The sequence below is a fragment of the Canis lupus genome, chromosome 6 (genome assembly GCF_048164855.1).
Source record: "Canis lupus baileyi chromosome 6, mCanLup2.hap1, whole genome shotgun sequence".
In the NCBI taxonomy this organism is placed as follows: Eukaryota; Metazoa; Chordata; class Mammalia; order Carnivora; family Canidae; genus Canis; species Canis lupus.
The window spans coordinates 54,044,063-54,072,035 of NC_132843.1; the positions used below are offsets into that span (position 1 = coordinate 54,044,063).

Genomic DNA, 27,973 nt, shown 5'->3' on the forward strand with positions numbered 1-27,973 from the left:
CTTCTGCCCAATATTATTATATGTGTGACTTGCCTAGTTTGAAAAGATAGTAACTGCTCTCATTCCAGTGTGGTTTTTACACGTGCAGTATTGGTATAAATTAACATGTTGGAAATGTAGGTCTTTGGCCTCGCACCCAATCCACTAAATTAGATATCTATATTTTAACAAGATTCCTGGGTGAGTTCTTTGAGTATCTTTTCTGATACTGGGTGAGTTCTTTGCACATTAATATTGGTCATTTTTATAGTAGTAAAAATTTTGAGCCAACCTCCCTAATGTGCAAATTTTAATTTTTAAATTATATCCATTTACTTGCTATTCTGTTAACATTCAAGGATCCTTTCCTTTCTGAACTCACACCAAAGAACCAAATAAATTTGGATAGTGAGTGAGAAATATTTGTATTAAGAAAGAAATAGAAAATGCTTGAGATTGTCTTTTTTATTAATCATATTATATTCCAATTGTCATTACCAAATATCTTAAAGGATCCTGTATTACATGCGAGATCTCTGTTTTCGGTGATGGTTACCAATCTATATTTCTATTTTTTTTTTTAAGATTTTATTTATTTATTCATGAGAGATACACAGAGAGAGAGTCAGAGACACAGGCAGAGGGAGAAGCAGGCTCCATGCAGGGAGCCAGCCCGACATGGGACTTGATCCCGGGTCTCCAGGATATGGCCCTTGGCTTAACGTGGTGCTAAACCGCTGAGCCATCCAGGCTGCCCTCCAATCTATATTTCTGATAACCTGACACATTTCATATTTTTTATGGTTTATTTCTTTTATGGTCTGGGTAAATCATCTTTTTCTTATTTTTAATTGCTAGTGTATAATTGATGCATATTAGAAATAGATGTGTCAGCTCTATTTTCTTTCCTCTCTCTTTCTTTCTCTTTCATTGATTCATTTTAAAAATTTTAAGTGATCTCTACACGCAACATGGGGCTTGAACTTACAAGCCTGACATCAGGAGTTGCATGCTCTATGCACTGAGCCAACCAGGCACCCTCTACTATTTTCTTGTTCAGTTGATTTTCACCAGTTATCTGTTCCTGCATAACAGATTTATCAGCTTAAAACAATAAACTGAACTGGCCTTAATTTCAGAGTATCCAAGGGTCGGGAATCTGGGAGCTGCTTAGCTAGGAGTTGTGGCTCGGGAACACTCTTCTTTGTGTGTGGGCTGCTCACAATATTGCTTCCCCACATAAAGAGAGACAGGACTATTACCGCTCAAGATGGAAACCTTATATCTTGTATTAAGAAAGATCTTTTATCTTTTATAACTTAATTCTGTAAGAGACATGTCATCATTTCTGCTTTATTCTGTAGGTGACACAGATAATCCTGGTATACTGTGAGAGGAGACTACTACTAGGGTATGAATACCAGGAGATAGAAACCCATCTGGGGCATCTTGGAGGCTACCTACCAAAAAGATACCCTAGTAAAACCATTTACCTATTTTGAGTGTAGTTTTACCAGATAATGTGGTCACTGAATTTTCCCCCTTGGACACGTGTATATAACTAACCTTAGTAGCCTAAAAACAAATGAGAGGATCACTGTCACTATAGAACTCCTAGCCCTCTTCCCTCAGGACTTAGGTTTAACAGTGACTTTAATTTCTATATCAAATATTGGTAAAGCTTGATAGAGAGGTTCTAATATTTTCTGCCCCAACTCCAGTATTTGCTTTTGGTGGTACCCTCTGTGGTACATCTCCTCTGCTTTGGAAGCTACTGTTACCTGATTACCTAAACACTTTGAAAGCATTAGGACCTAGATCAGACTTTTACTGCTGCTTCCCTGCATTTTGTTACTTTATTCAGTTTTGAAATCTGCCTGGTTTGAGATTTCTGTGTTCTATTTTCAGCTTTTTTCTTAGCCCCTTCCCCCCACCCCCTTAAATTTCAATCCTGAATTCTAAGGTGACGTTTCTTAGTTTTAATTGAATTTCTTACCTCTCTCCATACCAGATGTTGCTTGTTGGAGAGATGGTGGTAAGTCAGCTGGCTCACCTTTAACATCTGACCAAGATGAAAAGCTCTCTGGCCAGGATGAAAGCACAGCAGGAACATCAGACCAAAATGATATCCTCAAAGTGGTGGAAAAGAGGATAGCTTGTGGTCCTCCACAGGCTAAACTGAATGGACAGCAGCCTCCTCTTGCTTCCCAGTACAGAGCTATGATGCCTCCTTATGTAAGTATTGTTAAAGAAGCAAGTTCTTAAGTAAGAGGTTTTTGCTCTGGGTTTTGAGGAGAGAATTGGAATGGTGAAAAGTTTAGGTTTTTATTTGTATTAACATCTAGCTAAAAAAATAGCATTTTCCTTGATTATGAATGCAGGCAACAAATTACAGAAGTGTTAGGAGTAATTATTAATAGGGATCGTAGATATTTTCCTGTCATCACATTGCTGTGGATATAGCAATATATACTCAGTAATACTTCCACATAATTTATTAGACCCCTGGGTAAACCCACCTATTATTTAATGAAAGCACATACTTCACCATATCACAAATTTTTTAAAATGTTGTGTTAACAAAATTTTAGCATAATTGTTTTCTTTCGTAGTACTCCTTATTTTAGATTATGGATTTAAAACATTTCTATGAGAAGAAGTTCATAGGATTTACAGACTGCCAGAGGGGTTGTTCATGGCACATAAAAGATTAATGTGTGCTTTAGTTCTAAAATTTTTATTGGTAAATGTACCTTTACATTCTTTTTAACTTTTTATTATGGAATATTTTGAACATAGGCAAAAACAGAAATAATAGTACAGTGGAACCTCCCTCTTCTTCCATATCTACCATCCATCTTCAGTAGTACTCAACCTTTTTTTTTTTTTTTTTTTTTAAGATTGTATTTATTCATGAGAGACAGAGATAGGCAGAGGGAGAAGCAGACTCCCTACAGGGAGCCCAATGTGGGACTCAATCCTGGGTCCTGGGATCATGCCCTGGGCCAAAGGCAAGCACTAAACCGCTGAGCCACCCAGGCGTCCCAGATTTTATTTTTTTATTCATGAGAGACACACACAGAGAGAGGCAGAGACATAGGCAAAGGGAGAAGCAGGCTCAGGCGTCCCAGTAGTTCTCAACTTGTGGTCAGTCTTGTTTCACCTATTTCCCACCACCTCCAATTAGTGAAGCAAATCCTAGACACATTATTTTGTCCATACATATTTTAGGTTGTGTTTTAAAACATAAAGATTAGGAGAAAAATCCATCATGGCATCATCATACCTAAAAAGCAAGGTTTTGTTTTGTTTTTTTTTTTAGTTAAAAAAATTATTTTTGAAAAGATTTATTTATGAGGGAGAGGCAGAAAGAGTCTTATGCAGACTCTACCCTAAGTGCAGAGCCTGACATGGAGCTGAATCTTGACCCAGAGATCACAACCTGAGCTGAAAAAAGTGATACGCTCAAATGACTGTGCCACCCAGGTGACCCTAAAAAGAAAGGTTTTTCAAACATGTCACTATTCTAATTTCTCTGATTATCTCATAGTAGGGTCCTTTTTTTTTTTTCTTCATAGTAGGATCCAAATTACATATATTCTTTGAGATTGGTTGATATTTTTTCTTAGGAATCCTGTTGTCTTTGGTTACTACTTTCCTTCCACTCTTTTTTTTTTTTTTTTTTTGAGCTTATTATAATTTATTAGTTATCGTGTGGAGTTTTTCATAGTCTGGATTTTGCTGAATTCTGTCATTGTATTTTTATTTAGTATATAATTCTGACCCCATATATTTCTACAAATTGATAGTTAGATTTGGGACCCTCATACATTTGTTTGCTCTCAGCCTCCTGTGAAATGATATGACAAATTACATGTGCCCAAGTAAGTAAATTAACATTTTCAGGAGAACATTAATCTCAGAGTATCTGGTTATATTTATTTGTATTATGATTTAATTCCTAAGTCTACAGGCTCTAATTGCCCATATTTTTTGATATTTTTTCTTTGTATGACTTAGTTATTCATACGTACAGGAGGGAAACAAATGATTAAATATGATTGCTTTTTTTTTCCTGTGGGAGCATGATAAAAATGAGTCTTATGTGGTAAATTGGCCTTGAAAAATTATTTACATCTGTCTCCTAATAGTTTCCAGATACCTCTGAATTTTCGGGTGTGTGGGTAGGATGATAGAAGGAAAAGTAAAAAGGGAGACCAAGTGGCTTTTGTTCATGGTTTCATCGGTCATTTTATTTGAAAAATGTATTCCACTAATTAACAAAGACAAAAGAGTTTTGTGGGTTTTTTAAGATTTTATTTTTTTACTTTTTTTTTTTTTGAATTTTAAAGATTTTTTATTTGTTTATTCATGAGAGACACAGAGAGGGGGCAGGGAGCAGAGGCACAGGCAGAGGGAGAAGGAGGCTCCATGCAGGGAGCCCGATGTGGGACTCGATCCTGGGACTCCAGGATCATGCCCTGGGCCAAAGGTAGGCACTAAACCACCAAAGGCAGGCACTAAACCGCTGAGCCACCCAGGCATCCCAGATTTTATTTTTTTATTCATGAGAGACACACACACCGAGGCAGAGACATAGGCAAAGGGAGAAGCAGGCTCCCTGCAGGAACTTGTAGGACTCAGTCCCTCGACCCTGGGATCATGACCTGAGCTGAAGGCAGGCACTCAACCACTGAGCCACCCAGGCGCCCAAGACAAAAAGTGTTTTTAAAAGCATTACTGTATATTGAGAATGTAAAGTTTGCTTCTGTAAATAATTTTGTGGCAAATTCCTAAATTTTAAGCATTTCATATATGAAATTAATCTGTGCCTGACTAATCAGTAGAGGAGGGATCTAATGAAATTTTACCTATAAACGCTTGCCTCCAACAGTGTTTTTGCTAACCTCAGTACAAGATGATGTAACCAAAAATTCTCGAGTATTCCCTAGACAAAGTTTTTCCATTTGAGGTTCATCTGCTGCTTACTTAATTAACTTGATTAACTTTGCTCTAACTCTACTTAGAAATTGTATCTTTAGACGGACTAATCATATAAGCAGCCTTTCTTCAAGTACAGAGTAATTTCTTTACATAACAGGTTTTTTTTTTTTTTTTTAAAGAAAAGCTAATCTATTTCAGGATATAAATGACATATTTAAGGTAATATAGTCTTTTCTTTCTTGCCTGCCTTCCTTTCCCCTTCCCTCCCAACCTCTTTTTTCCCTTTTTTCCTCTTTCCTTCCCTCTTTTTTCTTTCTTTTCTTTTTTCTTTGCTTTCTTTCGGCCTGGTTATGAGTAAATAGTTACAAGCACCTCTTTTGACATTTCTTCTCTTGTTGGTGTTACCATATTTATAATATATCTTAGAACTTCTCCTAAACTTAGCCTCTCAAATCCACGTTCCTATAGAGAGCAACATCTTTGTTACCTCAGTTTGTGATAACGATCTATATATTAACTTGAAGCAGAATCCACCTATAACCCACCCATGGGAAATTTCCCATACCGACTTTCTTCCTAATTCCCCTGCATTTGACCATCCTTTTTGGGAACTGAGTTTTGCTTTACCAACAAATCTGCCTGCACTTAATCTACTGCATTATGATGAAGTCACACATTATATCCTTTCAAGTCTTTGAACTTGGTTAGGGCTTTGTAGTTCTCTGGGGTGCCATGCATGTTGTCTTTTTAGGATTTTCATGTTAGTACATAATTATTTATGTGATTTTGTTAATGGAGTAGCAGAAGTTCTTCCTAGGATGTGTCCTGGTCATGATCTATATTTGTAAAGTCTTGCTAGGCCAGTAGTCTTAACAGAGGACTTGTTAATTGAGGGTGAATGATGATTCCAGCTGATACAATTAATTATTCACGATATGTTTTATTTTGATATTCCTATAAATTGTAATCTCAAGTTTAGTTGGGGTGATCTATATCTATCTATCTATCTATAAAACTTGGTTGCAAAATTTATCAATTTTGTTTTCTTCATGCAGATGTTTCAACAGTATCCGAGGATGGCGTATCCTCCTCTTCATGGTCCCATGAGGTTTCCACCTTCTTTATCTGAAACGAACAAGTAAGACTATTAAATGATAAAAGTTACCAGGGCAGAAAGGCACATAGATGGTAATTAAGATTTTCTGGAGGTTGAAAGAAAAAAGAAACAAAAGATTTTTCTGGAGGTTGTGATGATTGATTCAGTATTTTGGCCTTAGAGTACAGTTGCCATGGATAAATAATTGACTTTTATAAGATAGAACAAAAATACAGATTCTGAAAACTGAAAATCATGGCCCTAACAAGACATGACAGTTGTTTATCCCTTCTTCCTTCCATGATGTTAATGACTTCTAATTTCTTTTTTTCTCTCTTCATGTGAGACAAGCATTCTCCTCATCTCTTTCTTTCTTTCTTTCTTTCTTTCTTTCTTTCTTTCTTTCTTTCTTTTTCTTTCTTTCTTTCTTTCTTTCTTTCTTTCTTTCTTTCTTTCTTTCTTTCTTTCTTTCTTTCTCTCTCTCTCTCTCTCTCTTTCTTTCTTTCTTTCTTTTTCTTTCTTTTTTTAAAGATTTTATGTATTTATTCATGAGAGATACAGAGACATAGGCAGAGAGAGAAGCAGGCTCCTTGCAGGGGAGCCTGATATGGGACTTGATCCCTGATCTCCAGGATCACGCCCTGGGCCAAAGGCAGGCGCTCAACCGCTGAGCCACCCAGGTGTCCCATCTCCTCATTTTTATTAATGTTCTTCATTTTGATATTAGTATTAGTTTTAGCCCTATTGTTCTTTAATATATTTGTTTTAATTAAAATTTTGGCAATTAAAAAAAACCCATTGTCAGATATGAAATACTTGAAAAAGAATTATATATTGTCCTGAATTTATGTATTGATATTAGAATTTTTTCATATATGTGTCAGGTATAAAATATTTTGTACATCAGTCAGTACTAATATTGAATGGAAATGAACTAATTTCCAATTTTTGAATATTTATCAATTTAGAATCATTAAAACTTTGCATCTTTTCCCTCCTAACCTCTTGTTCGTTAGAGGCCTTCGAGGAAGGGGCCCACCACCTCCATGGGCCTCTGAGCCTGAACGCCCCTCCATCCTTAGTGCATCAGAACTAAAGGAGCTTGATAAATTTGATAATCTAGATGCTGAAGCTGATGAAGGTTGGGCAGGTAAGAGGCAAAATCAATTAAGCATTTTAGTTTTTAGGTTTTTTTCAGCAGTCAATCTGAGTTTTTCTTAACTTTAATAGGTGCTCAGATGGAAGTAGATTATACAGAACAGCTGAATTTCAGTGATGATGATGAGCAAGGAAGTAGCAGTCCTAAAGAAAACAGCAGGTAAGCTGTTGGAATATCTTCCACGAGTAATAGTATGAATTTACTGTTACAACATTATCCATTTATGCAGAGAGGGTTCATTAACAGTCATTTGTTCCTTTTTATAGAATTTTTACATTTTACTCTAAAATCTTACTGACTGGGAAGGTGATTAATAAGCCAAGTTTTAAAAGTACAGCTAATCAATGAATTAAAGTTTTGATGTTTCTAAAGAAAATACGTATTTTAAAAAAGATGTTTAGTTTGGCTATATAATTGGAGATATTTTGAAAGACCGTATCAGGGACCATTTCAAACTTGTTACTTGAATGGATTCATATTTACAAAATTGGGAGAAAAATTGAGGTGTACTATAGCTGCTTTAATTGAGTCTTTGATTTTTATAAACTTCAACAAGTAGCATCAAAGTTTGAAAAAATGGCAACTTTTAATCTCTTCTCTAATATAGGGGCGTCAGAGTCAGAAATATATGGGTTATATACCATAAAAATTGGGTTGTTAAAATACAAGGAGCTTGCATGCATGTGTTAGTAGAGTTTTCTAGCCATCGCATTGTAATACAGTGCTGTTTCATAACCAGTTGGGAGATACCTGGGACTTGTGATCTTAAAAAAAAAATTGTAGTTTGACTTCTCTTCTGTCACAAAGTCAGAATAAATTAGAATACAGGTGTTAATTATAATATTACTTGGATGCAGTTAGATGAGACTTTTTGGGCAGGGGGTGATAGAAAACAGTGGCATTATATTCCTTTGCCAAGTTGTGTGTAAGTGTGAATGTCCATATTTGATAACTACTCTACTGTACTTTTTATTTTGTGATGATAACCTGACCAAACCCATTTCCCAACATGTTTTAGATATATAGTATATATTTACTGAATGAATGAATAGCACCACTAGATCACAAAACCATTTCATTCTTTGATATACTCCACTCTCCCCCACTAAAACTAAATAGAAATAATCGTTTTTATATAGACAAAATGCTTTTACTTACAGTGTGGTCTGTCCACTTTACTTTATTATTACACTTGGATTTTGATTCCTTAGTGAAGATCAAGGTTCAAAAGCCCCTGAAAACACTGAAAACCGAAAAGAAGCAGATGAAACGTGCAACACTAAATCATCTTCTCAGATACCTACCCAGCCATCAGTATCAAAAGGTCCCTATGGGAAGGGACCTTCATTTAATCAGGTTTGTTGGACTCAAGGATATCCTTGTCATTACATGTACTTTGGTTGAATTAATTTTATAATCATAAAGTTGAGAAAGAAGAATTAGGAAAATGAGACTATCTTTTGTCTTGAATAGTTGTAGATCTAAACCATAATTTTATTGCATGTTAACAGGAACTGTCAATACAGTAGCTAAAATTATCAGGTAGAAACTAAAGTTTCACTTTTTTTCTTTTCTGTAACAGTTTAGTCCTATGAAAGTGGAGGGATAAACTTCTTTCCGAACATTGCCAAGTGCTCTATGGTTTATTGAATACTTTGCAAATTCTAATCAGTAGTCATATGTGAAATAGTATGCTGAATTGGGAAGTAAGGAGTAGAGAAATCTATTAGGTGTGAGTTATTTTGAAGAACATTGTTAAAGGATATAATGTGAGTAAAGAGATTCACTTGATCCTGCTTCCAAGAAACAGCATTGCAAACTGGCTGTCATCCAGAGAGTCCACTTAATTCATGGTGTACTCAGCATGTATATGTTGAACTTACACAAAACAGATGGAGGAACTAGTCCCTTCAAGGGAATAAAAGTGGGTAGCTATCAATCTCTGTAAAATGAAAAGACATCAAATATCAGTTGCAATACAATGAGTGTTAAGTGTTGTGACAGAGCACACATAATGAATTCTTAGAGCATTCTCTGGAAAAGGTTTTGCAAAAGATTTGGTACTTGAGGTGAGAATTAGCCAGTAAACAAAAGGAAGAGAAAAATTTTAAGCAGTGGGAACTTGTTCAGAATAGAGAACCATAAGAAAGCATGGCATATTCTAGAAGTCCCTGGTAGTTTGATAGAGGAATAAGAACTGTGTAACAACGAGTATGCTATACGAGGAACTTTGAGTTTTATTCTTAAGGCATTAGTTCATTGGAGAATAAATTTGTGAACTCTGAAAAAAGGTTTTTCAAGTTTTTTTAAATAAAATTCATGTTTTATGTGACTTTAACTTACTGGCTTAATATGGGGAGTGATAATTCCTTTCTTATGAAAGAATAGAGGAGTATCCTATGCCATATCTTGATGTCTTGATTTGTGCGTGTTTGACAATGATCTATCTGTATATTAGCAAGTGAATAGGCTATGTGTTATATTTGATTCCGATATGTTTTAGATGTTTAGTTTCTTTAGGTAAATCTCATACATTTAGGTTGCCATTAGGAAGAAATTAAAAAGAAAATAGGGCTTATGTAAATAAAATTTCAAAATTAAAGGCATACTTCTCCATAGCCAAATTATTACCTGTGGTAGAATTTCAGAATTCATACAATAAAATTCTTTTTTTTTTGCAAAATCCATTTGAAATTCTGATCTTCATAAATGACAGAGTGATTTTGTAGAATATAAAGTTATCGTGCAATAACTTTAATAAAGTTACTCTTTATTTAAAAAAGAGAAAAAGATGAAGATAGTTTACTTTTTGCAATCTTGTAGTGCCACCGAAAAAGATTACGTATGTTCAGAAATGTTTCCAGTAGATCTTTTATGTTGTTATTTTGTAATAGTCCTTATTTTTATGATAGGAACGCGGACCATCTTCACACCTGCCACCACCTCCAAAACTGCTTGCGCAGCCGGTAAATCTTAAAATCTTATTTGGGGTCTGTCTGTATCATTTGATTTTATTTGTTTTAAGGGAGAGATTTCTGTATGCTTCTTATTTATAACTTTTATGATACAATTATGAATTTTACCTTGTTAGCTTTTTGCGTACTTTCTCTTTGTCTTCTTAGCTGATAGACATGGTCCTGACTTCACTAAGAAAAAGAGAAGCAACTGTATCTCATTTCAGTGCCCTTATTATTCTGACTTCTTCCTGTCTTCCTTTTTTTTCTATTTTTTTTTTTTTTTTTTTATTCATGATAGAGAGAGAGAGAGAGGCAGAGACACAGGCAGAGGGTGAGAAGCAGGGTCCATGCAGGGAGCCCGACGCGGGACTTGATCCCGGGACTCCAGGATCATGTCCCCTGCCAAAGTCAGGCACTAAACCTCTGAGCCACCCAGGGATCCCCTTCTTCCTGTCTTCCTACTAAAGGGCAACTCTTACTATTCCTCTGGCCCCCTCTTCTATCACTTATCGGTAATATTATCTCCCATCTTAAGATACTTAAAGGAAAAAAAAACGACCCTCCTTTAACTCTCACTACCGTCCACCCCCCTGTAGTTTCTACCCTATTTATCTATTCTCCTTCATGGCAAAATATTAGTGAGCTATTTACCCGTACTATCTTCACTTTCTCTCTCATTAACCCTTTATAAGTAACACTTTTCATCTACCACTATACCTTTGAAACTATTATCATGAAGGTCAGTAATGATTCCCATCTTGCCAAATTCAATTCTCTTGACTTCATTTTACCCAATCGCAGTAGCAGTTGACAATAGCTAATCTTTCCATCCTTCTTAAAAGACTATTTTTTTTTTTTTTTTTTTTACTTTTGCTACATCACACTATTGTGTTCTCTTTTTTCAATTTGTATTTCTTCCGGCCTTTAATACTTTTGGTTGAGGGGCGGTCTGTTTTGTTTATTAAAGATTTATTTATTTACTTATTAGAAGGAGAGAGGAAGGGAGTTCACACATATAGGAAGGGGGAGGGGCAGAGGGAGAGAGCTAATCCCAACTCGACTCCCCACTGAGCATGGAGCCCAGTGTGGGACTCAGTCTCACCACCCTGAGATCAAGACCTGAACTCAGATCAAGAGTTGGGAACTTAACTGACTAAGCCACTCAGGTACCCCTGGATGTTGGAGAGTTAAGGGCTATGTTCTTTTTCCTTTTTCTGACTGTATCCTTTCCTAGAGGATTTTATATATGTGCTTTTGGTAGTTAAATATATATGATCTGTAGCCCTTAAAGCTCTACCCTAACTTCAAGAGTCATGTATTTAGTGATCAATTAAGCATCTCCACTTGGATTTCTTCTTCTTTTTTTTTTTTTTTAAGATTTATTTTTTTTTTTTTGATAGCATGAGCTCAGGGAGGGGTAGAGGGAGAATCTCAAGTAGACTCCCCTCTGAGCTCTATGTGGGTCTCATGATCCCAAGATCATGACCTGAGCTGAAATCAGGATTTGGTTGCTTAACCAACTGAGCCACCTATCATCCTTTCACTTGGATTTCTGATAGATATTGTCCAGACCATAACATTTTCCCCCGATACACAACACCCATGCAGCCCTGCTTCTTCCCTTATCTTACCATCTTAGGTAATGACATTATCATTCACCCATTTGCTCAGGTTAAAATCTAGAACTTTCTTCCTTAATTTTTATTGTACATACAGCCTAATCTATCAGCAAATTACCTTACCCCTATTTTCCGAATATATTCCTACACTGAGTACTTGTCTACTATCTGTTACTTTTCATTTGAACTATCCTAGTAGATCCTTAAAGGTCTTATTTTCCACTCTTGTTCCTCCTTTTCCATCACCTCCATCCGAAAGAGGACTCTTCTGATCAAATTTATTGCTCGGGTGTTACCACTTAATAGGCGTTCCCAAATCATCCTGCTGTGGTAGGCATACCTATCACAACCATCACCTCTGCCAGTCATTTTCCTTGTAACCACTGAGTGCTCTTTATAGTATTTTTATATGTAAACAAGCTAAAACTAAGCATCTAGAAGAAAATTGTAGAAGGAAATCTTTAAATTCAGGTCAACAGAGATGTTCTTGGATAAGACACAAAAAGCATGACTTAGGAAAAAAAAATATGTCAGTTGGACTAGAGGGCAGCCCTGGTGGCTTAGCGGTTTAGCGCCGCCTTCAGCCCAGGGCGTGATCCTGGAGACCTGGGATCAAGTCCCACGTCAGGCTCCCTGCATGGAGCCTGCTTCTCCCTTTGCCTGTGTCTCTGCCTCTGTCTCTCTCTCTCTCTCTCTCTCTGTGTCTCTCATGAATAAATCAATAAAATCTTTAAAAAAAAAATTTGAGGCGATGAAAAAATACGTCCACAAAAATTTAATACATCTGACCAAGAACATGTCCTGGAATATATTTTTTAAAAAAAGAACAAACAAAAGACTCTTATCACTAACAATAGGATACATTGCCCAACAAAATGATTTGAACATTCACTTCACAAAACGAGATAGACAGGTGGCCAGTAAGCTCATGAAATGATGTTCACCATCTTTAATTACCAGGGAAAGCAAATTGAGACCACAGTGAGATTTTGTTGCACTTCCAAAATTTAAAGGGCTAGGGATACCAAATATTGGTAAGGGTATAAAGTAGCTAGCACCCTTATATATTAACTGGTGCGGCTGTAAAACCTTGTAATCACTTTGGAAAACAGTTTGGCAGTGTTTTAATAAAGTGGAAAGATATACCTACCACATGACTAAGCAGTTCCACTTCTAAATATTTATCCAAGAGAAATGAAAACATACGCATTTACATAAAGACTTAGGCACAAAAGTCCATGACTGTTTATTCAGAGTTAAAAATGAAACATGCATTTGCACAAAGTCTTAGGCACGAATGTCCATAACTATTTATTCGTGGTTAAAAAAAACTAGAAGCAGTCTACATGTCCATCCACAAATGATGCAGTGTGCCTATGATGGAATACTGTCCAGCAATGGAATAAAACAGATTTCTGATAGACACCTCAAAACTGTTATCCTCAGCATGAGAAGCCAGATACAAAAAATATAATTTGAAGTATTCATATGTATTGAAATTCTAGGAAAGATAAAACTACTCTCTGTTGCCAGAAGTAGACTAACAGTTGTTTGGGGTTAGGGGTACTGGCAGATAAGACCACACTGTTAGTAAATGATAGACCGGATCATATATATATATTTTTTATGTTTAGTCCAGTGTTTTCATCATACTACTATTTTCTTATTTGTAAGGATTCTGACTGGTTATGTGACTTTTCAGGTTTCTTCATCATACTAGCCATTAAAATCAGTATCTTTAAAACAAAAAAAAATTTTTTTTTAGTTCCTTAACATTTCAGCCCTTCAAGTGCTCTTTTTTATTCTGCTTATTTTGTGTAGTTGCTGGCAGTGATTGTAGTTGTTTTAAAACATATCAATTAGAAAGTAGATCATTAAAACTCAGTCTCTCAAGCAATATCCCACATTCTACTATGGGTTATAGTATGCATTTCTAGATCTTTTAGTGAAAAGATTATGAATTTTTCCTCCTTTAAAGTGTCAGCAGTAGTAGTGTTTCCACCTTCTTCACTTAACACCTCTGGCTGGCTGTTTTTGCCCTGTAAATGCACCTTTGTCTTCTCAGGGCTCACACGACACTGTTGTTGATCTTTATGGATTTTTCTCCCTTAGGCATTCCATCTCTAACAGTTGCTGCTCTGAAAAACATTCATGTTCTAGATTTCTTTCATGTCAAATTTAGATTTTGAAATTCGTGTTATGACAGCTTCTAATTTTATTCAACAAATGCTATATGAGCAATAATGTCTACCACAAAAATAGGTATATGGCCTAGATTAATTTTTCTCGTCTAAGTTTTATGAATTCTCTAAATTTATTATTTTCCTTATGTTGCTACTTGTTTGCATTTTATTAGGTATGCTTTATCAGAAACACTAGTGGCATTTTGCAGAATTTTTCCTTCCTTCTTCATGTCTGTGGTATCCATTGTTGGATGGAAATAGATCTGTCATAGTCATCTGATAATTTATCATAATGTTTCAGCATCCTCCTCCAGACCGACAGACAGTACCTGGAAGACCAGGCCCTTTCCCCCCCAAGCAGCAAGTACCGGATGAAGATGAAATATGGAAGCAAAGAAGACGACAGCAGTCAGAACTTTCTGCAGCAGTGGAACGCGCTCGAAAGCGGCGTGAAGAGGAAGAGAGAAGAATGGAAGAACAAAGGAAGGCAGCATGTGCAGAGAAGCTGAAACGATTGGATGAAAAACTTGGCATAGTGGACAAACAGCCATCTCCAGAGGAGATTAGAGAAAGGGAACGAGAAAAAGAACGAGAGCGTGAGAAAGAACTTGAAAGAGAACAGGAACGGGAACGAGAGAAGGAGAGGGAAAAAGAAAGGGAGAGGCAACAAGAAAAGGAGAAAGAACTGGAGAGAGAGCAGGAAAAACAAAGAGAACTGGAAAAGGAAAGAAAGCAAGAAAAAGAGAAAGAACTAGAACAACAGCAGGAAAAGGAAAAAGAACTGCAAAAGATCAAGGAACAGGAAAAGGAATGTGAGTTGGAGAAGAAAGAAAGGGAAAAAGTGGAGGAAAAAATCGAACACAAAGAACCTACATTAGAGCCTATGGTAGAAAAACCAGAAAGTGAAACCAACTGTAATAAAGGTATGAGAGTCCTGTTTGTTCTTACTTTACCTTATAAAGGCTTCATAATACTTCTCTGGTGTATCTGTTTGTGTATTTTAATATATGTATATAATCCAGATGTGAGTAATTGAGGGTTGTTTTTTTGTGTTTAAGATTGATTTTATTATTTATTTAAAAAGACAGAGATTGAGCCTGCACACGTGTGAAGGGGTGGGGGCAGATGGAAAGGGAGATAGAGAATCTCAAGCAGATTCTCCACGGAGTGCCCAGTCCAACGGTGGGGTGGATCCCAGGACCCTGAGATCATGACCTGAGCTAAAGTCAAGAGTCAGACACTTGACCAACAGAGCTACCCAGGTGCCCAAATTGAGGTTAAAAAAAAAAAAAAAAAGTTGAATTTCATTGGATATTTTAATATACTTTTTTCCGATAATTTTTATTTTGATAAAATACACGTAATATGAAATTTAGCATCTTAATCATTTTTAGTAGGTGTACAGTATCAAATACATTTATAATGTGCAATCATTACCATTGTCCATCTCTAGAACTCTTTCCATCCCATAAAACTGAATCTCTGTCTTACTAAACAGTAGTTCCCTATTCTCCCCTCTCCTCAGCCCCTGGCCACCACTATTCTAATTTCTTTCTCTGATTTTGACCGTTCTCAGTGCCTCGTACAATGTTTATCTTTTTTGTGACTGGCTTATTTCATTTAGTATAATGTCTTCAAAGTTCTTTTCATATTGCAGAATTTTCATCCTTTTTTAGGCTAATAATCTATATATAAAACCAGTTTGCTTATCTTTGTTGATAGGCACTTGGGTTGATTCCATATTTTACCTATTTTGAGTAATGCTTTTGTGAATGTGAGTATACAGATATCTTGTTGAGACCTTGCTTTCATTTCTTTGATTACATACTCAGAGACGGGATTTTCGGATTACATGGCAATTCTATTTTTAATTTTTTGAGGAACCACCATACTGTTTTTCACAGCAGCTTTACCATTTTACATTTCCACCTACAGTACACAAGGGTCTAATCTCCCCACATCCTCACCAACGTTTTGTTATTTTCTATGGTTTTTTTTTTTTTTTTATTTTTATGATAGTCACAGAGAGAGAGAGAGAGAGAGGCAGAGACACAGGCAGAGGGAGAAGCAGGCTCCATGCACCGGGAGCCTGACGTGGGATTCGATCCCGGGTCTCCAGGATCGCGCCCTGGGCCGAAGGCAGGCGCCAAACCGCTGCGCCACCCAGGGATCCCTCTATGGGTTTTTTGATAGTAGCCTTCCTATTAAGTGTAAAGTGATATCTCACTGTAGCTTTGATGTACATTTTGCTGATGATTAGTGGTGTTGAGAATTATTGTGGTTTTTGGCCATTTATGTATCTTTGGAGAAAAGTCTGAATCCTTTGTTCATTTTTTTAATCAGACTGTTAAGTTTTAGGAGTTGGCTATATATCCTAGATGTTAATCCCTTACCAGATACATAATCTGTCAATTTTGTCTCTCTTTACGTAGGTTGCCTTTTAACTGTGGATATCCTATTCATACACAAAACTTTTAAGTTTTCATGAAATCATTCTAGTTTTTGTTGCCTCTGCCTTTGGTGTCAAATCCACGAAGTCATGGCCAAATCTAATATCTTGAAGCTTTTTTCTGTTTTCTTCTAAGAGTTTGATAGTTTTATGTCTTACATTTATATCATTTATTTATTTATTTATTTATTTATTCATTCATTCATTCATTCATTCATTCATTCATTCAATCTTTTACCTATTTAGAGTTGTGCTATACATTGTGTTAGGTAAGGGTCCAGCTTCATTCTTTTGCATGTGGACATTCAGAATTGTTGGAAATACTATTGTTTTCCCCCATTGAATGGTCTTTAGCAGCCTCTCCTAAAACTAAAATCATTCTACCATGTATGCGATGGTTTATCTTTTTATTTTTATTTATTTATTTATTTTAAAAAAATATTTATTTATTCATGAGAGACACAGATTGAGAGGAGAGGCAGAGACACGGGCAGAGGGAGAAGCAGGCTCCCCGCAGGGAGCCCCGTGTAGGACTTGATCCCAGATCCGGGGATCACCACCTGAGCCAAAGGCAGGCGCCCAACCGCTGAACCACCCAGGCGTCCCTATACGATGGTTTATTTTGGGGTCTTGATTCTATACCAGTGATCTATCTGCCTGACTTTATGTTGGTGTCATACTGTTTTTATTACTGTAGCTTTGCCATATGTTTTTATTTTTTATCTTTTGAAAGATTTGATTTATTCATGAGAGAGAGAGGGGGGCAGAGACACAGGCAGAGGGAGAAGCAGGCTCCATGCTGGTAGCCTGATGTGGGACTCGATCCTGGGACTCCATGATCACGCCCGGGGCTGAAGGCAGAAGCTAAACTGCAGAGCCACCCAAGGATCCCCTTGCCATATGTTTTTATATCCAGATATTTGAGTCCTCCATCTTTGTTACTTTCTTTCCATGAAGGTTTTGGCTATTCTGGGTCCCCCTGAGAGTCCATATGAATTTTAAGATGGATGTTTCTATTTCTGTAAAGAAAGCAATTGAGATTTTGATAGGGGTTGCATAAGTATAAGTTGCTTTGAGGTAGTATTCATAATGTTAGCAATATTAAGTTTTCTGTTTTGTAAACATGGGATGTGTTTCTTCCATTTATGTCTTCCTTAATTTCTTCCAGCAATATTTTGTAGGTATAAGGCTTTTCCTCTTTGGTTAATTCTTAAGTATTTTAGGGGTACCTGGCTTGCTCACTTTGGGGAGTGTGTAGCTCTTGATTTCAGGGCCATGAATTCAAGCCTCATATTGGGTGTAGAGATTACTTAAATAAAAACTTTTTAAAAATTCTTAAGCATTTTATTCTTTTTGGTCCTGTTGTAAATGGAATTGTTTTTGTAATTTCCTTTTTTAGATCATTATTGGTATACTAGAGATGCAGGTGATGTGAGCAGATGATACAATCTTATATAGAGTAATATACTATATAGATTTATACCATAAATCTCAAGGGATCCAGAATAGCTAAAACCATCTTGAAATAAAGTAACAAAGATGGAGGACTCCCACATTGGGATTTAAACTACAAAGTTTGTTTTTAGGAATTTGTTCATTTCATCTTGGCTTTCCTATTTATTTGTTGGTATACAATTATCCATAATATTCTCATAATCATTTTTATTTCTGTAGAATTAGTGGTAATGTCCCAATTTCTATTTCTGATTTTAGTAGTTTCAGTCTTTTCTTTTTTTGCCTTAGATGACCTACCTAGTTAAAGTTATGTCAATTTTGTTGATCTTTTCAAAGAACCCACTTTTAGCTGCATTAATTTTCTCTATTTTTGTATCTCTGTATTGATCTTTTTTGCCTTTCTGCCAGTAACCTTGGGTTTACTTTGTTCCTAATCTCTTTTCTTATGTTGTAACACTGGGTTTGGATTGGAGATCTTTCTTTTTAATGTAAACATTTATAGCTATAAATCCCACCCCCTCGTTGTATTTCTTTTGCTGCATCCTATAAATTTGGGGATGTTGTATTTTTGTTTTCATTCATCTCGAGTATTTTCTAATTTCCCTTGTCATTTATTCTTTGATCTCTTAGTTAAGAGTTTCGTTTAATTTCCATAGATTCGTGAATTTTCCTGTTTCACTCTCCCCTTCCCCCCATTTTTTTTTAAGATTTTATTTATTTATTCATGAGAGACACAAAGAGAGGCAGAGAAACAGGCAGAGGGTAGGCTCCATGCAGGGAGCCCAAGGTGGGACTCGATCCCGGGTCTCCAGGATCATGCCCTGAGCCACCCAGGCTCACTTATCTTTTTTGATTTCTAACTTCATCCCATCATGGTCAGAGAAAATATTTCATATGAGATTTATCTTTTTAAATCAATTGAGCATTGATATTGTGGCCTAACATACAGTCTGTCTTGGAAAATATCTTATGTGCACTTAAGAAGAATGTGTTGTTTATTGTATTTAGTCCTTTGTTTCCTCACTTACCTTCTGTCTAGTTGTTCTATCCATTATTGAGAATAAAGTATTGAAGTGTCAAACTGTAAAAGTAGAACAGTCTTTCCCTTCATCTCTGTCAGTATTTTGCTTCATATATTTTGATGGTCTGTTCTTGACACATACCTTAAATATGTGTAAATAGGGGCACCTGGGCGCCTCAGTGGTTGTCTGCCTTCAGTTCGTGTCATGATCCCAGGGTCCTGAGATCAAGTCCTGAATACTCCTCCCTCTGCCTTTGTCTCTGGGCGTTCTCTCTTTCTCTCTCTCTCTCTCTCTCTCGAGTAAAAATATAAACTTTTTTTTTAAAAATTAAAAATAAATGTGTAAATATTTATAATGGCTATATCTTGCTGCGCTGAACCTTTTATTAGTATATAATGTCCTCCTTTGTCTCTTGTAAAACTTTCAATACAAAGCCTTGCTTGTCTGATATTAGCGTAGCTGATTTGGTGTGTTGCTCTCTCGGTTTCTATTGTTAATGAAGTATCTGTTCATCTTTTCAATTTCAGTGTGTGTCTTTGGGATCTTAAATGTGATTCTTGGAGATAACATAGTTGGATCACATGTTTTTATCAATTTGGGACTGTCTTTGTTTTTTGATTGGAATCTAGTTCAATTTATTTAAGTGTTGATTAGAAGGGATTTATTTCTGACATTTTGGTATTTGGTTCTTATATGCCTTATATTCATTTGTTCCCCTTGTTTCCTGCATTACTGCCTTCTGTGTTTAGTTGATTTTTTTTTTAACGTTGAATCATGTTACATTCTTTTCTCATTTCCTTTTGCTTCAATTCTGTATCTACTTTTCTTTGTTTTTACAACGGGATTACATAAGCATCCAAAAGTTGTAACACTGAATTTATATCATCTTAACTTCGATAATATACAAAAACTTGTTCTTTTTCCTTTAACAGTTCCATTTGTATTCCTTTTGGTTGTTGTCACAGAATTACATCTTTTTACTTCGTATCCCCAGAAACAAATAATTATTTTAAATGCATTAGTTTCTTAAATCATGTGGAAAACCGTGTAGACTTACAAACCAAAGCATTGTGTTACTAGCTTTTAGACTAATGATTACTTTAAGAAAAGTATTCATTTCTTAAATCATGTGGACATAACGTCTATATGTATTTGCCTTTATTAAGATCATTATTTTGTCATGCAGTTTTGGTTTACTGTGTGCGATCCTTTCCTTTTTTACCCTGCAGGACTCCCTTGAGCATTTGTTGGAGGGCAGGCCTTGTGGTAATGAACTCTTTCATAGCTTTTATCTGTAAATATTTCAGATCTTTCAGTTTCTCCCTCATTTTTGAAGAGCAGTTTTGCCAGAGAAAGGATTTCTTGGTTGATAACTTTTTTTCTTTTAATATTTTGTGATGATTTGTAACCTGTAATCTTTCTGATGAGAAATCTGATTGTTTTACTTGAGAATTCCTTGTATGTTACCTCCTTGGTGCTAACCTTCTAGTTTCAAGATTCTCTCTTTGTCTTTTTAAAGTTTGATTATAATGTGTCTCAGTTCTTAGAGCTTCTTAGAAGTTATATTCACGTTATCAAATTTGAGATGATTTTGGTCATTAATTTCTTCAAATAGTCCCTCTGTCCTTTGTCTCTCTCCTTCTGGACTCCCTCAGTGTGTACATTTGTTCTGTTGATCTTGTTTTATAGATACCTAAAGCTCTGTTTTTGTTATTGTTGTTGTTCTGTTCCTCAGACTTAATAATTTCCATCGTCCTATCTTCAGGTTTGCGAGTTCTCTGTTCTCCTTGCTCCAACGTGGGTTTAAATGTTAACCAGGTGGACACCTGGGTAGTTCAGTTGGTTAGGCATCTGACTCTTAGTTTCAGCTCAGGTCATGATTTCATGGGTTGTGGGATCCAGCCCAGCATCAGGCTTCAGCTCGTGCGGGGGCAGGGGTCTACTTGAGGATTCTCTCCTGTTGCCACTCCCTTTTTTTAAAAAATCTTTTATTTACTTATGATAGTCACACACACACACACACACACACACACACACACACAGAGGCAGAGACACAGGCAGAGGGAGAAGCAGGCTCCATGCACCAGGAGCCCGATGTGGGATTCGATCTGGGGTCTCCAGGTTTGCGCCCTGGGCCAAAGGCAGGCGCTAAACCGCTGCTCCACCCAGGGATCCCCTGCCACTCCTAATACACGTACACCCACTCACTCAGGCGCTCTCTCTTTCTGGTAAATCTTTTAAAAAATACATGAGGGGGGGGCTGTGTAGCTGGTACTGTGCTAAGAACTCTAATTGATATTAACTGCAGTTTTATCCTCCAAGCCTTCCCTTGAAAGTTGCACGCCTTTAATAGACTCTGGAGTTGAGTAATTAGATCAGACAGATTGTGTCAGTGCAGTTTTGTTGTCTGGGTTGGGAAAGAGATGCTTGGTGTTTTCTTCTCCGCTGTCATCTCCAGATCCTGTGTCTTATATAAAAGGGTGTGAAGACAACATTTGCACTATAAAACATGCACTAGAGCCATTTTTTCTTATTTTATATTAACAATAAAGGGTGTTGAAAGAAACAAGTTACAGGGTTTGGGGAAGGATAATTGTGGAGTTATTCTGCAAGGAAACAAAGTCTCTCTTGTGTTTCTTAAAGTTGTTAGATGAACTTCAGTTCTGTTTTGTCTGCAAAATTGTGTTGGTTTCATAGTCACATATACTCATTCTTCTACTCTTTTCTGATTCTAAGACATTTAAGTTTTCATTTGTATACCTATATTAATACTTCCAAAACTTTAGTTGAATAGAGCTTAATGGAAATTTTGGGATTGTTATAAATAAATGACTACATCCAGTTCATGATTTCAGATTTGTTTTTCTGCCTGTTTAAATATAAAAGCTTTCAAAGTGTAGTTGATATGCTTACCAGACTGTAATTATTCTTTAAAAAAATTTTTTTTGGCTGTAATCAACGGTTTTATTTTTCTCCTCATTGGCTTATAAACTAATTAGCAGAATTAAAATATAGTGTTAAACCTTGCTCTGAAGTGTGGTAAAGCTCATTCTTAATGAACAGCTTAACAGTGACTTAAAATAGAAATAGGTCAATTTCACTATTTTCTGATATAGAAATACTGAAACTTTGTTTTTATCTCAAAACCTATGGTCTTTCTACAAGACCCTGCTGCTTGAAATATATAGCTATTTAAAATTTTCCTTTAATTTTTTATTTATACGTAGGGTTGTCATCAAATTTGGCTCTTAACGTAACCATGAAAGGAGTGATACTTTAACTTTTTTTAGTGAGATAAGGCCCAGCCAGATTTAATAAATTTTCATATTAATGCATATAGAGATAATTTGATATTGATAATGGGCTTATATTATAAACACAGATTGCTGATAATACTAAAAAAGTAAAGTTTTTCACTATAGGGATGAAAAATGGGGCACTTGGGTGATGCTCAATCAGTTAAGTGTCTGCCTTGGGACTCAGGTCATGATCTCAGGGTCCTGGGATTAAGCAAACCCTGAGTCTGGCTCAGCGCTGCATGAGAAATCTGCTTGAGATAAAATCTTTAAAAAACAAAAAAAAGGGACACATGGGTGGCTCAGTGGTTGGGCATCTGCCTTTGGCTCAGTACCTAATCCCAGGGTCCGGGATTGAGTCCCACATCGGGCTCCTTGCAGGGAGCCGGCTTCTTTCTCTGCCTTTCTCTCTGTGTCTCTCATGAATAAATAAATAAAATCTTAAAAAAAAAAAAAGAAAGAAAGAAAGAAAGAAATCTGCTTAAGGATCTGTCTCTCCCTCTGCCCCTTACCCTTCTCATGCACACACTCTCTTAAATAAATAAATAAATAAATAAATAAATAAATAAATAAATAAATAAATAAATAAATAAATAATTTTTAAAAAGTGAAAAAATGGGGCAGCCTGGATGGCTCAGCGGTTTAGCACCACCTTCAGCCCAGGGCATGATCCTGGAGACCCAGAATCGAGTACCACGTCGGGCTCCTGCGTGGAGCCTGCTTCTCCCTCTGCCTGTGTCTCTGCCTCTCTCTCTCTCATAAATAAATAAAATCTTTAAAAAAAAAAATGAAAAACTTTGGCATACTTTAATATCCATGGATGCTAAGAACAACATTAGGGAATCTCATTAATAGATAATGAGAAGGGACTATAGATTAGAAATAAGGAAATTCATATTTATTAGGTCCTTGTTCTGCCAATGAATACACAGTATTCACCCCAACTGATTAGTTTGTCAGTGGAGACTATTATTTAGTCTATTATTTAGACTATTATTAGTTTGTCAGTGGACAAATTATTTACCTTTTTTTTTTTTGAAGATTTTATTTGTTTATGATAGACATAGAGAGAGAGAGAGGCAAAGACACAGGCAGAGGGAGAAGCAGGCTCCATGCCGGGAGCCCGACGTGGGACTCGATCCCAGGACTCCAGGATCGCGCCCTGGGCCAAAGTCAGGCGCTATACTGCTGAGCCACCCAGGGATCCCCTAGCTTTTCTTTTTAATCATTATTTCATGGTGCTTTTATTTTCATTCACATCTTGTATGTTTTTTGATGGCAGTTTAACTTTAGTTAGGTTTATCAGCATGATGTACCCTTTTGATTTTTTTTTTTTTTTAAGATTCCATTTATTCATTCATGAGAGAGAGAGAGAGGCAGAGACACAGGGCAGAGGGAGAAGCAGTCTCCATGCAGGGAGCCCGATATGGGACTCAATCCCATGACTCCGGGATCACGTCCTGGGCCGAAGGCAAGCACTAAACCACTGAGCCACCCAGGGATCCCCTACCCTTTTGATTTTTAAGTGTTACACATACTGGCTTTTTTCTTTCCAATATTTTACTTTCCTATTTATAGCATTCTTTTTTTTTTAAAGATTTTTAAAATTATTTATTCATGACACAGAGAGATAAAGAGACACAGGCAGAGGGAGAAGCAGGCTCCATGCAGGGAACCCGGCGCAGAACTCAATCCCTGGTCTCCAGGATCACACCCCGGGCCAAAGGCGGCGCTAAACTGCTGGGCCGCCAGGGCTGCCCTTTACAGCATTCTTAATAATGAATGTAATGCCAGTGAGAAAATGTGGTTTTTACATTGACAAAATAAATTTCCTTTTAAAATTCATCCCTAGTTCCCTGAGAAAATAATTTATAATAAGGTTGGCATTGTAATTGGGACAAGTGACATTCTCTAGAACAAATATGGCTGTGGTTTTCTTTAGGATGAACAATTGTTATTTAGTTAGTAAATCCGTGTATATAGTTCTTTTTGGCATCATTCTTCATATTCTTTACGTAGAATAATTTATATGTTTGAAGATAGCTGGTGATCAATGTTGTTAGACTTTTATTCGTTGGTTTTCTTAATAGTCTCTTGATCAAAAAGCAGACTGTTGTGTTATATTTTACGTTTAGGCTATTTGTGTTTTTACATAAGTCCTAGTGAACCACAGGTAAATACTGACAGGATTAATATTTATTGCAACATTGGGAAATAGATAGTATTTGAAGTGTTTTATTATCCTAAAATATCAAAAATTTTTTGCTTGGTAAAGCATTTGGACATGTGATCTCTATCTTAAGAATCTAGCTTTGAGGAACTCTAAGGTTTTGTTAATTTAATGTTAACTTGGGATCCCTGGGTGGCGCAGCGGTTTAGCGCCTGCCTTTGGCCCAGGGCGCGATCCTGGAGACCCAGGATCGAATCCCACGTCGGGCTCCCGGTGCATGGAGCCTGCTTCTCCCTCTGCCTGTGTCTCTGCCTCTCTCTCTCACTGTGTGCCTATCATAAATAAATAATAAAAAAATTAAAAAAAAATTTAATGTTAACTTCATTGATAGTTACCAGTATTAGCATACAGAACATTTTTGGGGGATGTTATGGATGCTTATATCAATCCAATAACTTTATGCCGGTGCACACGTCATGTATGTGATGTGTCATAGATGAATAACATTATTATTCACCTTTTGTTTTGGACAGAGGATGACCCAGTTTTCACTAGACAAGACAGCAATCGTAGTGAAAAAGAGACCACACAAGTGGCACATGAAACAGAGCCAGAATCAGGGTCTCAGCCTCGACCTGCTGTATTATCAGGTTATTTTAAACAGTTTCAGAAGTCTTTACCACCTCGATTCCAGCGACAGCAGGTAATAGTAAAAACATTTTATCATGTATATGTGATTGAAAAGGTTTATTGTTCAGAGTAGTCTGAGAGGTATTTTGACATGAAACCTAAAAGCACACAAATTTTCCCTGAAATTCTTTCCCCTTTAAATAAAAGTTTATTGATCATAGGTTTTACCATAAACTTCTGTGTCATTTTCCCCCCTCTGCCTCATTATAGGTAGCATCTTCCTTTCTGTGAAATGATTTCTACAGTATAATTTATGAGTAGTTAATTTAAGGCAAAATGTCATAACTTATCTTTTGTTCTTTTGTGTTACCACCTCTCACTGTTAAATGTCTTTTGAATTCTTTTCCCTGGAGGATTAAAAAAACCCTATTATTTTCTAATATGATTGATTATGTTATCACATGGAACTAAAATCTCAAGATGTGGGATCCTACTTTTCTAGGAACAGATGAAACAGCAGCAGTGGCAGCAGCAGCAGCAGCAAGGTGTACTTCCCCAGACAGTCCCTTCACAGCCATCCAGTGGTGCTGTCCCTCCTCCACCACACAGACCTCTCTACCAACCCATGCAGCCTCACCCTCAGCATTTGGCTTCTATGGGTTTTGATCCAAGGTGGCTCATGATGCAGTCCTACATGGATCCTCGAATGATATCAGGTAGACCTGCTATGGATATTCCACCCATTCATCCTGGTAAGTTAAAATTGATGTTGTTTCATGGCTCACTGGCAGTTATGCAAGATCAGAGGTTTTCATCTTCCTCCCATTTTTATTCCGTTAAGAGGTATAATTTAGTAAGCACTTAAGTAGGGTGGCTAGATATTTTCTTTTAAAGATTTTATTTATTTATTTGAGAGAGAAAGAGCACATGAGCACTAGTGGAGAGGGGGTGCAGAGGGAAAGGGAGAGAGACAAGCAGACACAACTCCTCCCCCCCCCCGCCCCCCAGCAGGGAGCCTGATGTAGGGCTTGATCTCAGGACCCTGAGATCATGACCTCAGCTGAAGTTGGATGCTTAACTGAGTCAACCTAGGTGCCCCTAGATTTTTTTTAAGATGTTATTTATTTATTTTAGAGAGAGAGTGCTTGAGCAGGAGGGGGAAAGGGAGAGAGAATCTCAAGCAAATTTTCCACTGAGCACAGAGTGTGTGACACTGGGCTCAATCTTACTACCCTGAAATCAAGACCTGAGCAGAGACCAGATGTTTAACTGTGTCACCCAGGTGCCCCCAGGGGCCTAGATTTTATTTAAAAGATTTATTTTAGAGAGAGCATGTGTGCACAAGCAAGGGGAGGGGTAGACCGTGAGGGAGAGAGAATCTCAAGTAGACTCGCCACTGAGCAAGGGAGCCCGATGTGGGGCTCAGTCTCATGAGCCTGAGATCATGACCTGAGCTGAAATCAAGAATCAGATGCTTAACTGACTGACACACTCAGGTGCTGCCAGGGTGTCTAGATTTTTAATTTAAAAATTCTGTAACTTTTGCCAGAGTACATAAATGCCAGACACTGTATGAACAGTATGATAAGACCAAAACACTAGTTATTTTCTGTATGTAAATATTAAAAATGTTTGAGTCTGAAAACATTCTGTTATTTGCTAAGTTATTTTCATTCTTCTGTTTAAGCATTTGAATTTTGTCCTTATATTCTGTATTCTAGCTTTTCAATTTTCTCTGCTGTATACTTGAGTTTTCACATAGGTTAGCTGAAAAACAAATGAATTAGCAATCATGTATGGAGTCTATCAGAGTAAATCCAGATAATTCATTACCAAAATGAGGAAAATTTAGGAGTGATAAAAATATCAAGAATAATGTCTTAATTTTAAAATTTATACTGCAATTTTAGAATTTAAAACGCGTAATTAATAGCATTGATCAACTACTTAGACTATTAATAGAATATTCTGTAGGATATATTTCCTCTGGAAATCTATCACTGTTGGTGTAATCCTCATTATGTTTTTATTGAGACACATAGAGGCTTCATACATGTTACCTGACTTTTATAGGCATTGTATTTTTTTTCCTTTAAAGTAAAGATAGGCTACTGTTGTGGTTTGCTTAGTTTGCTTCTTCAATTCTTAAATCTATTTAATAGCAGCAATAAAAATCTCATTTATGGAAAAACTTGTACAGTTTTCATTTATCATTGCTTTATAGTTTAAGTATAAAGTTCTAAATAATAATAACCCAGATTCTATGTGTATGATTGTTTTTTCTATCTTTTTCTGATGTTCTGTATAGGAATGATTCCTCCTAAGCCATTAATGAGAAGAGAGCAGATGGAAGGATCGCCAAACAGTTCTGAGTCATTTGAGCATATTGCACGATCTGCAAGAGATCATGCAATCTCCCTCTCTGAACCTCGTGTAATGTGGGGATCAGATCCCTATCCTCATACTGAACCTCAGCAGGCCACTACTCCCAAAGCAACAGAAGAACCTGAAGATGCAAGGTAATTACAAAAATTGTTAATAGACCAAATTAATATTGTGGTAAAATGAAAACTGTGTAGCATTCCCTGAAGATCATTTTGATTTAGAATTGAGCCACAAATCTGATTTCCTTCCATTTGAGTGTATGTCTTCTCATTTTTGGACATGCTTTTTCTGTCATTTCTGTATTGATTAGAGCATTTTATCACGTATTTTTGTACACTGAATTAAATACTGAAATTCAACATTGGATGTAAAATTGGCCAGTTTCTACTGTTGATTAGATATTTGACATGTAGTCTAGCTTTAGGTGTTGATACATGTTTTCTACTAAGGAGAAGTGGTAGAGATTTGATTGTCCATACCTTGTGGAAGTCTTCTAATGCCAATATAAGGACAAATACTAATTTACAGAGATAATTCGAAGTAGCAAATGGTGACCTGTAATAATTTATAACCATAAACTTAGAACTTCTGCCCTTTCAAGGAGTGTATTTTGTAATGCTGATTCATTG

The 27,973-nt window shown here is 36.5% G+C and overlaps 1 protein-coding gene across 18 annotated transcripts in view; it reads left to right on the forward strand.

Moving 5' to 3' along the window:
• The window catches only part of PRRC2C (proline rich coiled-coil 2C), a 101,916-nt gene that overhangs the window by 34,555 nt on the left and 39,388 nt on the right, over positions 1 to 27,973 (forward strand). For all 18 annotated transcript variants that reach the window (XM_072830575.1, XM_072830582.1, XM_072830570.1 and 15 more), the window contains exons 6-15: positions 1,991 to 2,214; positions 5,979 to 6,061; positions 7,036 to 7,169; positions 7,250 to 7,337; positions 8,390 to 8,534; positions 10,091 to 10,144; positions 14,239 to 14,860; positions 24,863 to 25,032; positions 25,462 to 25,711; positions 27,268 to 27,478. In XM_072830575.1, coding sequence (XP_072686676.1) covers positions 1,991 to 2,214; positions 5,979 to 6,061; positions 7,036 to 7,169; positions 7,250 to 7,337; positions 8,390 to 8,534; positions 10,091 to 10,144; positions 14,239 to 14,860; positions 24,863 to 25,032; positions 25,462 to 25,711; positions 27,268 to 27,478 — 1,981 coding nt within the window. The remainder of the gene's footprint in view (positions 1 to 1,990; positions 2,215 to 5,978; positions 6,062 to 7,035; positions 7,170 to 7,249; positions 7,338 to 8,389; positions 8,535 to 10,090; positions 10,145 to 14,238; positions 14,861 to 24,862; positions 25,033 to 25,461; positions 25,712 to 27,267; positions 27,479 to 27,973) is intronic.